Source organism: Cervus elaphus, chromosome 11, assembly GCF_910594005.1.
Source record: "Cervus elaphus chromosome 11, mCerEla1.1, whole genome shotgun sequence".
NCBI lineage: Eukaryota > Metazoa > Chordata > Mammalia > Artiodactyla > Cervidae > Cervus > Cervus elaphus.
In genome coordinates, this window is record NC_057825.1 from 19,250,876 (window position 1) to 19,264,501 (window position 13,626).

Genomic DNA, 13,626 nt, shown 5'->3' on the forward strand with positions numbered 1-13,626 from the left:
CTGGGTGGATTCTCCTGGGCTTTTCTTCTCTCTCTTTTGAAGTTGTTATTTAGCTAAGACGGTGCGCAGTGGCCTAGGATATTTTATTTCTGTGCTGGAGCTGACCCTGCTGTTTCCCCCTCCCCTCCCTAGCCCCCTTATTTTTTAGTCCCTAAGTCATGTCTGACTCTCTTGCAACCCCATGGACTGTAGCCCACCAGGCTCCTCTGTCCACAGGGTTTTCTAGGCAACAATAGTGGAGTGGGTTGCCATTTTCCTCTTTAGGGGATATTCCCAACCCAGGGATCAAACTGAGTCTACTATATTGGCAGGCGGATTCTTCACCAAACTGAGCCATCAGGGAAGCAAGCCCCCAGCCTCCTACACGCTCACTAAAAGCAGGAATTGAATCCTATTTGCTTAGGTTGCTCTCAGTCTACCAGTTCAGAATAACATTAAGCTGGCTGCACCCCCATCCTCCCAAACACACACACACACACACACCATTGTACTTAGAAAAAAGTCAATATGATGGCCTCCTTATTCAGGGAAGGAGGCCATTAGAGAATAAATTATTCAGTAATAAGCCAACAGGAAGCTGAATTGGGGAGAGAAATAAACTAACCTTAGACCTGCACAATCATGGCCTGACACTTATTTTTCTTTCTTTTTCAAGTCAGTCTTTCAGACATAGCCTGGAAGGGGCAAGCCCACAGCCTTTGGAGAAGGGCCTTGACCTGGGCCCAGGAAGACCAGAGCAGGGCTCTGGAGCCAGGAGAGCAAGCAAAGGCCCAGCCTGGAGGAGGGAGGGAAACATGGGGTCCCCCCCGGGGTAAGATGGGGGGTGCATTTTCAAAGGAGATAGACATATGGAGGGGGACATCCCTTGGCAAGTTTTCTGGCATCAGGCAGAGAGACTGGAGGGCAGAAGGAGGTGGACCCAACCCCACCCCTCAGGCTACTGCCTCGCTCTCGAAATTCCACAGCCCACAGTCATGCCTGGAATAGAGTATTCCATCTTCCTGCTTCCCAACGATGTGTTTTCAACAGAGGAGTCTGAGCATCCAGAAGGTCTGAAAGGGGGGGTGGCAAGTTCAGGAAGAGAAAGGAGGTGCTCTAGAGCCACATACGTAGCTCGGTTTAGAGGAAGGTTGACTTGCTTCCTAGCAGTTGGGAAACAAAAGAACTCCATGGAGGGGAGGGCCCGATGACTGCAGAAAGGAAATCTCAGCAACAAACTGTGGGATACCCACACAGGGGAATATTGTCCAGCCTTAAAAAGAATGAAGTTCTGACACAGGCTACAACATGGCTGAATGCTGAAGACATTATGCTACAAGTCATAGGGTGTAATGCATATCCAGTTAATAATACTGTATTGCATATTTGAAAATTGCTAAGAGAGTAGATCCTAAAAGTCTTCAACCCAAGAAAAAAAATTTGTAACCATGTAGGGAAATAGATGGGGAAACAATGGAAACACTGACAGACTTTGTTTTGGGGGGCTCCAAAATCTCTGCAGATGGTGACTGCAGCCATGGAATTAAAAGACGCTTGCTCCTTGGAAGAAAAGTTATGACCAACCTAGATAGCATATTAAAAAGCAGAGACATTACTTTGCAACAAAGGTCTGTCTAGTCAAAGCTATGGTTTTTCCAGTGGTCATGTATGGATGTGAGAGTTGGACTGTGAAGAAAGCTGAGCGCCGAAAAATTGACGCTTTTGAACTGTGGTGTTGGAGAAGACTCTTGAGAGTCCCCTGGACTGCAAGGAGATCCAACCAGTCCATCCTAAAGGAAATCAGTCCTGAATATTCATTGGAAGGACTGATGCTGAAGCTGAAACTCCAGTACTTTGGCCACCTGATGCAAAGAGCTGACTCATTTGAAAAGACCCTGATGCTGGGAAAGATTGAGGGCACGAGGAGAAGGGGACGACAGAGGATGAGATGGTTAGATGGCATCACTGACTCGATGGACATGGGTTTGGGTGGACTCTGGAAGTTGGTGATGGACAGGGAGGCCTGGCATGCTGCGGTTCATGGGGTTGCAAAGAGTCAGACACAACTGAACGACTGAACTGAACTGAACTGAACTGATGCTGGGAGAGACTGAAGGCAGGAGGAGAAGGGGATGACAGAGGATGAGATGGTTGGATGGCATCAATGACTCAATGGACATGAGTTTGACTGAGCTCTGGGAGTTGGTGATGGGCAGGGAGGCCTGGTGTGCTGCAGTCCATGGGGTTGCAGAGTCAGACACAACTGAGTAACTGAACTGAACTGAACTGATGGTAACAGATGTTAACTAGTTTATTGTGGAGATAATTTTGCAATGCATACAAATACTAAATCATTATGCTGTGCACCTGAAACTAATATAACATTATATGTTAACTGTACCTCAATTTTAAAAAGCTGTAAAATAAGGCAATACCTAAGACTATTTTCTCTTATTAAAAAAAAAGAAGACATTATGCTAAATTTAAAAAGCTAGACACAAAAGGACAAATATTGTAAGAATGCAATCACATGAGGCACTTATATTCATATGGAAAGTAGAATTTTTAAAAATAATTTTATTTCTATTTGGCTGCACTGGGTCTTTGTTGCTTTGTGAGGGCTTTCTCTAATTGTGGCAATTGTAGTGAGTGGACTTCTCATTGCAGTGACTTCTCTTGTTGGGAAACAAGAGCTCTAGGGTGCATAGGGCTTCAGCAGTTGTGGTGCATGGGCTTAGTTGCTCGGTGGTACATGGGATCTTCCTGAACCAGGGACTGAACCTGTGGCTCCTGCACTGGCAGGCGGACTCCCAACCACTACACCACCATGGAAGTCCAGAAAATAGAATGGTTTTTACAAGAGATTGCTGGGAGGGAGGAATGGGGAGCTAGTGTTTAATGAGATGATAAAAAGTTCTGGAAATGGATGGTGACAATGTTTGTATAATGCTGTAAATGTGCACTTGAAAATGGTTCAAATAGTGAATTTTAGTTTATGTATATTTTACCACATGCAAAAAAGATAAATTAATCTAATAAAGCCTTTATATTTTTCAGTTTAAATACAGGATTAGCAGAACAAGTTAAATGATAATGTGAAGACACACGAGGTAAATGTAGAATGTGGGACAGTCTACAAGAAAACTAGCCTGGACTTTGAAAAGTCAGTGTCATGGGGGAAAAAGGTGGAGGAGTTGTTCGAATCAAAAGAGACTAAAAAGACACAATAACCAACTATAATGCATGCGTTTAATAGGATCCTGCACCAAAAATGAACAAACCAAATTAAGAGACTTATGGACTAGATATTAAGTGATATAGAGAATTGATGTTAGTTTTCTTAGGTCTGAATATGGTATTGTGGTTATGTTAGAAAATGTGGATACTTTTAGGAGCTACATGCTGCAGTATGCTGAAATATCTAGGTGTGAAGTGTCATATCTATAACCCACATCAAATGATCCAGAAAAAAACAAAGTGTCACATACCTGTAGAGCGGGATGGAGCAAATAGGGCAAAAGAGAAACAACTGTTGAATCCTAGATGATGGGTGAACACTGTAGACTTCATCCCATTTTTCTGTATGTTGAAAACATTAAATATATATATATATCTGGCTGTGTGAGGTCTTAGATGCGGCATGTGGGATTTACTTCCCTGACTGGGGATTGAACCTAGGACCCCTACATTGGGAGCCTGGAGTCTTAGCCACTGGACTATGAAGGAAATCCCTGTAGAATACATTCCTTAAAAAAAAAACATTTATTTATTATTGTTTTATGTTTTGGCTGTACTAGGTCTTGGTTGCTGTGCGGGGGCTTTCTCTAGTTGCTGGGAGCAGGGGCTTCTCATTGCCACTGCTTCTCTTGTTCTGGAGCTCTGGGTTCCAGGGCACGTGGGCTCTGTAGCTGTGGCCCACAGGCTCTGTTGCTACAAGGCATGTGGGATCTTCCTGGACCAGGGATGGAACCCGAGTCCCCTGCATTGGGAGGCAGATTCTTATCCACTGGGCCACCACCAGGGAAATCCCTGTTGAAAATACTGTTAATAAAAAGTTGGGAAAGAAAAGTTGCAGCTGTGCAGTGAAAGGAGCTGTGTGACCTTGGCAGCCTCCTTGCCTCTCGGGCCTTAGTCTCAACCTAAGAACAGGGCTGAAACACCTATTTTCCCACTGTCTCTGGATTAAAGTGTAAATCGCCTGGTCCAGCGGCTATAGGGTCACCGTCATTAGTATTATTATGACAGTCTCCAGCACGATGTCAGGTATATATGGAGGCATGAGGGCATCGGGAAACTCACTTGAGCTCCCTGGGTGGGCTGACGCTTAACGATGCTGCCTGGGGGTGGAGCGAGCGAGGGGCCGGGTAGATGTTAATGCGCCTCATCTCACGCGCCTCCAGGCGGAAAAAAAAGTGCGACTTCGGGGGGCGTGGCCACTGGGGGGCGGGCGGCGGAAGCGGGGTGCGGCTTGCGGTGGCCGGCGTGGGATCCCAAAGCTATGAATGAGCACGGTCTCCCGGAAGTTGGGGGCGGAGCCTCCGTGTGTGGACCAGTCGCCGAGTAGCTGTCAAAACTGGCGCGGAAGGGAAAAGGGGCAAGATCCCAGGCGGATCTCAGCGCTTGGCGGCTGCCGGGAACATTCTCTCTTCCGGGGACTGGGCCGGACCTGGTCCCGCCGGGGCCCTTTCTCTCTACAGTACCCAGGCAAAGAGACGGACGGGGCCACTGCAGACCAGAACCTTGACTCGGTTGTGTGACCCCTCGGCGAGGCCACGTAGCCTTCGGCCCTTGCTTCCTCCTTTATAAAGTGAGAGCAGTAAAAACCCAATGTAGGGGGAAGTCGGGACATGCCGGAATGACTCAGAGGTGGGAGGAGGCGACGGTAAGGAAGGCGGCTTACCGCCCCCCACCCCCACTGCCTCGTGGCTGTTCAGCCGAAAATGAAGTCACAGCTTCTGGCTCTCAGAGTGATCCTTTATGGTACCCGTGCACAGACTATATAGCAGGAGCTTATAAAAAAGCACATGGTGCCTGGGGCAGCCACCAAAAGGAGCAGGTCGGATATGAATTACCCGAAATCGGAATGTGAGTCATGTATTAGAGGATACCAAGGACTTCTCGATAGTTTTGTTAGTTTTATGGCTGATAAAGCTATGATCACATCTGTCAATAAAAATACCCATTTTCTGGAGGTACATGCCAACGGGGAAATTGACAATGTCTGTGAGTTGCTTTCAAACACATGATTGAGACCAAAGTTTTAGTTGTTGCTTTGTCTAAGAGATGTGATGGTCGCTGATCTTTCTTCTCAGGCTTAGAGAATACTTTAAACACAGTATACAGTACTCTAAGAAATAGACCTCTGTGGGGAGGGTATCTTCCCTACCCTCACCTCTTTAAAGTATTGTATCTAGAAAAGACATTGTACAAAGTCCAAGCCTCACTCAGTGACAGCCCTGAGTGTGTGCGCTGTTAGAGCTTATCCTGGTTAATCATTTCTTTCCTGGATCCTAACACTTCTGTCTCATCAGTCATTTCTGGCGTTTTGCCACATGCAGGGCAAAAATCTATGGCAAATTTGAAAGACCAAGTGTAAAGTAAAATTAAAATGTTACTAAGTTTATGTCTCCACCATCACCCCAATGGAGGTTTTCAACCTCCTCTTCAAGCTCTTTGAGGCCCAGTAAGCAGTAAATGGGCTTATTTGGGCTTCCCTGGTGGCTCAGACGTAAAAGGTCTGCCTGCAGTTCGGGAGACCGGGGTTCGATCCCTGGTTTGGGAATATCCCCTAGAGAAGGAAATGGCAACCCACTCCAGTATCCTTGCCTGGAAAATTCCATGGACAGAGCAGTCTGGCAGGCTACAGTTCATGGGGTCGCAAAGAGTCGGACACGACTGAGTGGACTTCACTTTTCACTTTTAAAGCAGTATATGAAGTCCTAGTTATTAAATCATTCTCTGAACTTTTTCTCTGAATCTTCGCTCAGTTTGCAATTTTTAAAACACTGTCGACGTTGAGGACGAGATTTCAGGGGGAAACTTCACCAAAGACCCTCTCTCTCTGTTATCAGCTTGAAGGTTTACAATGGACTTCGTGTTGTTCATGAATTACCTCATTTAGTCTTCTCGTTTTATTAGAAAGCCCGCAGCTTAGATATGGCTACAAGCCCATTTTACCAGCGAGGGGACAACAGATGACGTGTCCAAGGGACACAGCCACTGCACCCCGGGGACCCTGTAGTTCCGCGGCTCTAACCGTTAGGCGGTCACCACCGGCCAGCCCCCACCTTTGCCGGACCTCAGGGACCTGGAACCCCCCCCCAATCCGGGCACACACACGTATCCAGATCGCCGCAGCCACATCTCCCTCGCAGCCAGGGGCGTTTTACGGGCCCCCGTACCAAGCTCATCTGCAAAAACTATTTACGCGGAACCGAGAGCCGGGTTCCAGGGACGTCTTCAGAGAGGTGGGGCTCCGCGGGGGTGGGGAATTCGCTCCCGCTCGCGGGCCGGCGGGCTCCAATCGCGTTGCTTCATTCAATCCCAAACCGTTCCGGGGACGCGCGAGAGAGCCCGCGAGCCCGCCAGGGCGCACGGAGCGCGCAGGGGCTGCAGCCTTTGTCCGACGAGGTCCTCGGGGAGGCGGGCGGCGGCGCTCGCGGCCCCCCAGAGGCCTGGGAGGGGCAGGTGCCCGGGGGTCCCGGGAGGGCAGGGCCTGGGGGCCAGACTGAGCTCCCGCGCAGCGCTTGAATCTGTGTGGGGTGGGCGGGGCCAGCCGGGATCCAGCCAATGGGGAAGTGGCCTCGCCCACTGGGCCGGAGCCTGGGGCTTTAAATATTCCCCCGCGGGGCCGTGCAGGGGCTCTCGGGACTCGCGCGCAGCGCTACCGCACTGACCTTCTCGCCACCATGCTCTCCGTCCGCGTCCCGCTCGCCACCATCGCTGACCCGCAGCAGCAGCAGCTCTCGCCCCTGAAGGGGCTCAGCCTAGCGGACAAGGAGAACACTGTGAGCGCCCCGGGGGGCGGGGGTCGGGGGCAGGGCGGCGGGGTCCTGTGGGTGGGTGAGGGCGCGGGCAGGCCTCTGACCATCATCTCCCTGCAGCCCCCTTCCCTCAGCGGGACCCGCGTGCTGGCCAGCAAGACCGCGAGGAGGATCTTCCAGGAGCCCTCAGAGCCGGTGAGTAGGTGGGCTGCGGCGGGGGCGCGCGGCGAGGGGGCGCTGCACGCAAGGCGGTGCGGGCGGAGCCTGCTTGGCGCCAAAGCCTCATTGTCTGCTCTCAAACCCTACCCACCTTTCCCCGGCCCGCGCTGCCTTCCCGCCAAAGTCTGCTCCCTCCCCAGCACCATTGCACATCTGGACATTTCCTATTTCTCTATATTCCTATAGAATCCAAGTATGACAACCGACTTACCTTCAGGCCCATGGGATTTCTGATCATTGGAGGTATTCTGCTTGAAAAAGAAATGACAGTTTCATGATTCGCCCTATTCTTAACATTTTTTTTCCCCTTACATTTTCCTTTCCCAACAGAACCCTAAGCTATCTGCCCCCAGTGTGGAGGACGAACCACTTCTGAGAGAAAACCCCCGCCGCTTTGTCATCTTTCCTATCGAATACCATGATATTTGGCAGATGTATAAGAAAGCTGAGGCTTCCTTTTGGACAGCTGAGGAGGTAATCAGATGCAGCAGCTAGGAGACTTAAAAGACCCTTTGCCCATTGCCTCTCTAGAGGAAGACCCCAGCCGGGCCGGCTATAACATGTTTAAAATATGCTTTGCTGTCCTCCCTGTCCCTATTTGGAATGGTTGTCCACTCAGGATGTGAGATGTTCAAATTGACAGAATATGGGAAGGGTATATAAATCAGGTGGTGCTAGTAGACTTATTAAAGTTGAACCATTAGGCATATGTGTGAAGGTCCTGCCGGCTTGAACCCTTTGTGAACTTCTGTATTTCAGGTGGACCTTTCCAAGGACATTCAGCACTGGGAAGCCCTGAAGCCTGAGGAGAGATATTTTATTTCCCATGTGCTGGCTTTCTTTGCAGCAAGTGATGGCATAGTAAATGAAAATTTGGTGAGTTCCCCCTGTCTCCCTCACCCCCCCCCCCCCACCGCCCCGGAAAAAGTACCTTTACTCAAGATTTATGTGAGAACTAACAATTCTCTTTTTTGTCTTTTAAAATTTTGCATACTGAATATGTATATATCTATATCTGTAAACCAGGGTTTTATATTCTATGGCATTTTCTGTTCTATAGTGTACTTTGCAGTTATTTTCTTCCTTATGGTATTTTTTTCCCCAACTGTACAGAAACAATGTTAAGACAATGTTAAGTGAAGGAAATGGCAACCCACTCCAGTATTCTTGCCTGGAGAATCCCATGGATGGAGGAGCCTGATGGGCTACAGTCCACAGGGTCACAAAGAGTCAGACACGACTGAGCGACTTAACTAAGTGATAGTAATAGATCCAGAACCTTAGTAACTATCTATTTGCTCTCCTTTTTGTGGCTTTGCTGTTTTTTTTAATAACTGGTCGCATATATGTCTTGAGTGCATCCTCCTTGCAATGAATGAAAATGAATTACTATGTCTAGCTTATAATGATACAAAAACGGAAGTGTGAGGCAACCAGTGTTCCTTGACTGAATTGCTGCTGGTAGGTTTTCCATAAAATGATCTTTGTGTTTTACCACTAGGTGGAGCGGTTTAGCCAAGAAGTTCAGATTACCGAAGCCCGTTGTTTCTATGGCTTCCAAATTGCCATGGAAAACATACATTCTGAAATGTATAGTCTCCTCATTGACACTTACATTAAAGATTCCAAAGAAAGGTGAGTATTTGGGTGGTGATATGCCAACATATTTATTTAGGATTACTAGTTGTTACTTTTTGAAATCGTATAGGGATAGAAAAATGACTCTAAAATGAGTAAGTCAAAGAAACTCCTAGCACCCATGGTCATGTCTACTCTTAAGAACAGGCCTAAATTCACTTTACTAGTCAATTGCTAAAAACAGTTATAAGGTTACTCCATCCTTTGAGAGCTGGAAACATACTAGTGAACGTCCAATCTAATGCCTTCTGAGAAAACATTCCAAGAGGCTGTCTGATGAGCAAAAACTTAGATTTGATAGTTTTCATGTCTGGCAAATCTGTCAACTTACAGTGTGAGGCTGGCGCAGGGTGGAGTGGGTGGAGGATGCAAAGTTGAAGATAAAACCAGCCTCTTAAGGGGCTTGCAACATAATATAGAAAATAAGACCTAGGAATATAAGTGGAGGAATTACGTAATAAATAGAACAGAGGCAGCAGTGAACAATGAAATTAATTTAGGCACACAGCAATTTGCCTGAAATGATAGTATATATTGGGATAACAGAGAACAAATGTAAGTAGCTTAGGGCCTATTTTACATTGTCAGGATTGACTGGAGAGGAAGGGAGCACTAGAAATAGGCGTTTGAGTAGCTTAGATACTAAGGTCAGCTTCAGGACAAGAGCCTGTGTAGCACAGAACTGGTGAAGCTGAGGAGTAGCCTTTTGTAGATGATGTGGAAGAAAGTAAAGAGGGAAAATAAATGAGTGGTGACTTGAAAGGCCGGCAGGATGGAGGAAACTCTTTGTGGGGGCTGGGGGGCGGTTGTAAAATGATTTGAACATGTTTGCAGACAGAAATGAGAAAAGAAAGTAAAGGTAGGGCATGATTGGAATAGATTACCAGAAGGGAGGGATCAGAATGGCCTGATGGTTGGGCTTTGAAAGCTAGGGAGAGGCAAGGAAAGAGAATAAAAGGAGCCCAAGGTCTGATGGAAACAAGCTCACTGGGACAGGCTGGGGAATCTCTGGACTCCTGAAGTAGGCGCAGGGAGGAAGAGGGTAATGAGGAAGACCTGGGTGAGTGTAGGGCCAGTTGGTTTGCTTTTCTGACCTGGGATCAAGGATGTAGCAGAGTTATAAAGTGAAAGCAATCACAGGTTGTTTAGTTTATTGACTTCAATTATTTTATTATATACTTACGGCATTTGGGGCCCAAATAATTGGCACAGTGATATTGTGTAGGCGGTTAGGGCATCAGTTTAGGGAGACAATGGTCAACATAGCTTAAGTAGTCCTAGCAGTTAAGCTTTTGCAGTTCTTTGAATTTAAAGATAGGGCCTGTGGACCTTGTTATCACCTGAACTTGAAATAATGAAACCAATCAATGCTCTTGATGTAACAGACTGAGGTTGTGGGGCTCAGTATGAACTAATGGTACCTAAATTTTATTCACATAAACCAAATGGATTTTTGATATTTTTTCTAAAACACTGGAGGAAAAAGCAAGCCAGTGAAAAGAAAACATTTCAGTTTGAATCCCAAATTGGTCTTGGTCCCAGTGCTCTTACCTAGAAGCTGATACTAGAAGTCTTTGCTAGAATGGCTGATCATCTGTGTGTGCCTACCAGGGAATTTCTCTTCAACGCCATTGAGACGATGCCTTGTGTGAAGAAGAAGGCAGATTGGGCCTTGCGCTGGATTGGGGACAAAGAAGCTACGTATGGTAAGGGACTTTGGCCCTACTTACCCCTGAGCTTCATTTTCTAAGTGATGTTACTGGTTTGTTCCTATGAACACAGACAGATACAGAAATATTTTGTTTTTAACTGTAGGAGAACGTGTGGTAGCCTTTGCCGCAGTGGAAGGCATCTTCTTTTCCGGTTCTTTTGCATCGATATTCTGGCTCAAGAAACGAGGACTGATGCCTGGCCTCACATTTTCCAATGAACTTATTAGCAGAGATGAGGTGGGTCTAATTCAGAAAACAGGCTGACCTGCACCCCAAACACCTACAACCCCGTGTTCACTGAAGGGAACCCAAGATGTGAGATTGCCTTAAATGCACATTTAACTTGTGGGTTCAACCATAGGCATCTTGGCAGAGAATGAAATAATTTGCTGAAGTTATTTTACTCATATTCTCAGTATACATAGGTATTTCTCTATGTATGGAATTTTTTTTTTAGGGGAAGTAATATTATTTCTACCTGGTCTTCTGTGTGATCCTTCTGTACTTCAACTAGTTAGAGAACATCTCAGTGAATCCATTCTGGTCCAGTATGTCTTTGAATGCACTTGGATTAAAATGCCAAAGAGGAAAGTAAAGGTGCCCAGATGTTCTGTATAACTCCCATCAGCGTTGTCTGGGTGTGTGTGTTCTCAGTCATGTCTGACTCTGCGACCCTGTGGACTGTGTAGCCTGCCAGGCTTCTCTGTCCGTGAAATTTTGCAGGCAAGAGATACTAGAGTGTTGCCATTCCCTTCTCCAGGGGATCTTCCTAACCCAGGGATCGAACCTGTATCTCCTGCATTGGCAGGTGAATTCTTTACCCTTGAGCTATCAGGGAAACCACTCCCATCAACTTTACTTGGGATTTAATGCACTAAGACTTTTGCAGACTTGATTCACTTGAAATTGCATTACTATTACTGATTTCCCAGACATTAGGTTTTAAATCTAAAAACTAACCAGGCTATTCGGAGTTTTGCCTTTCCTGTTGAAAGTAGTGGTGGTGAATGTTAGAGCTCAGGGCTGTAGGAAGGAAGAATGCTGAGAAAAAGTTCCTCCCACTCCTTGGCAACCACAGAGGAGTGAGGACCAGACCTGTCTCACTGTCCTCTAGGGGGCCCAGGGGGGCCAAGCCTGCCTAGGTGACACAGCTGTTGAGTCATCTTCCCCTTGACATTTGAAATGCTTTAGTCTGACCACATAGGATGTCTAACAAGAATGCCAGCCTAACAGTTTCCTCTTCCATATTAATGATAGAAGTCTACTGCTCTGTTGGTGACCTTAAACCTTTTTCTTCTAGGGTTTGCACTGTGACTTTGCCTGCCTTATGTTCAAACACCTGTTGCACAAACCTTCAGAACAGAGAGTAAAAGAAATAATCGTCAATGCAGTTAGGATAGAACAGGTGGGTAACACGGGGAGGCCTTGTGCTTGCTAGAAGACCTCTTAATGCTTCCGTTTTATTGAGAAGCTGTGCTCTGGCCCCTAGGAGTTCCTCACGGAGGCCCTGCCTGTGAAGCTCATTGGGATGAATTGCACTTTGATGAAGCAGTACATCGAGTTCGTGGCAGATAGACTTATGCTGGAGCTGGGCTTTAACAAGGTAAAGTATTGTGGGTAGCCCTCTGGTTCTTTCTGAAACCGGTGTTCTGTGCTTACGTTTTGCTATGAACCTTTTCAGGTTTTCAGAGTAGAAAATCCATTTGACTTTATGGAAAATATTTCACTGGAGGGGAAGACTAACTTCTTTGAGAAGAGAGTAGGCGAGTATCAGAGGATGGGAGTGATGTCAAGTCCGACAGAGAATTCCTTTACCTTGGATGCTGACTTCTAAGTGACCTGAAGATGTGCTCTTACCTTGCTGATTTTTTTTTTTCCTTCTCATCAAAAAAGAAAAAAATCAGCTACTTGAACCATATCAACGAGCTACACCATGAATTGTCCATCATGTTCACTAATGGCATCTTTAGCACTGTGTAGCTACCTCAAAATCAATCCTGTTAATGCTAGTGGGGTCACCTAGATGGAAAGTAGTCAAAAGCTACTCAAGTTCTTGAAAGATCTTGGTCTGTGTTTGGCTTTTGCAAGCAGGCTAGCTGAACAGGACTTACTTTGCCTCTTAACAGCCGCTTTCTTGGCCTCCAAGTGTAGGGACTCCAGTGAGTTTGATCCGGAAAGATTAAAGAGTAACTGCCACAAGACTGTAGGAAGACATCAGACTCACTGCTTCTGAGCAGATTTTAAAGTTTACTTATGATTTGTATATAAAACTGGCACTTTACACACAAATAAACATAGTTTGAACTGTCAGGGTAAAGGCTTGATTTTACCTAAATTTGTTGGTTTCTGCACCAAATGCAAAAGTATTCTATTTACCAATAGTGGGAGCCAATTCAAGATTTACTAGGTGACCAGAGTAGGTTAAGCCTATGTAAACTAAGCATGTTATTTTTCTTCTTTTCTTGAATGAATTAAATTGAAGCGCTTTTTTGACTCAACCCTGTGCACGCCTAGGTATTAGTATCAGCCAGGTGGTGCCCCCTTGAACACAGGTTGGTGTCCTGTTGTAGAGCCCAGGTTGAGTATCCCAGGATAAGAGATGAGAGATCTCTAGGAACTAAAGTTCAGATCCAGGCTCACTGTAGGTTACCTGGGTGTGCGGGAGGGGCTGTATCATTTAGTTTCTCAAATTGTATGTTCTTCAACTTCAAGTTAGTATGAAAGATCCTTGAAGAGTCTTCTTAGCAGGGATCCAAGATATAATATTAACATTGTAAGTTGGTTTTGAAATCACCCTTGAATGATAGGACCCACCTACATAATATCTTTGGCCTATTAAGTGGTAAAGGCAGGACTGAAATGTCCCCTCCTAAAAGTTGAGTGTTTATTCTGATTTTGTGAAATTTGTAAGTAGGTACTGTTGACTTAACCATTTATACTTATAAGTTAGAAAAGTTTTCTACTATCTATGTTTTTTTAATATTATATCTGTAGTTTATACTTTGAAATAATTACCCAGTATTATTTTCCAGTTCATAATTGAGTAGTTACCATTCAGTGCAATGACTTCTAGGATTTGCGTAAACCTTAGCATC

General features: G+C 46.1%; 1 protein-coding gene across 1 annotated transcript; it reads left to right on the plus strand.

Moving 5' to 3' along the window:
* The first annotated feature begins 6,734 nt into the window (after window positions 1-6,734).
* RRM2 (ribonucleotide reductase regulatory subunit M2) lies at window positions 6,735-12,880 on the plus strand. The gene is made up of 10 exons (XM_043917251.1): window positions 6,735-6,986; window positions 7,083-7,157; window positions 7,512-7,655; window positions 7,941-8,057; window positions 8,683-8,816; window positions 10,431-10,525; window positions 10,635-10,768; window positions 11,832-11,936; window positions 12,021-12,134; window positions 12,213-12,880. Exons 1-10 carry the CDS (start codon window positions 6,888-6,890, stop codon window positions 12,363-12,365), a joined length of 1,170 nt encoding a protein of 389 aa, XP_043773186.1. The 5' UTR covers window positions 6,735-6,887; the 3' UTR covers window positions 12,366-12,880.
* The last annotated feature ends 746 nt before the right edge of the window (window positions 12,881-13,626 follow it).

Bases quoted from the DNA above. Each gene is read 5' to 3' on its own strand.
- RRM2 (XM_043917251.1), top strand. From the start codon at position 6,888: ATGCTCTCCGTCCGCGTCCCGCTCGCCACCATCGCTGACCCGCAGCAG. The intron at 11,937-12,020 runs GTGGGTAACACG...TCTGGCCCCTAG, and splicing joins ATGCAGTTAGGATAGAACAG to GAGTTCCTCACGGAGGCCCT. The intron at 12,135-12,212 runs GTAAAGTATTGT...GAACCTTTTCAG, and splicing joins TGGAGCTGGGCTTTAACAAG to GTTTTCAGAGTAGAAAATCC.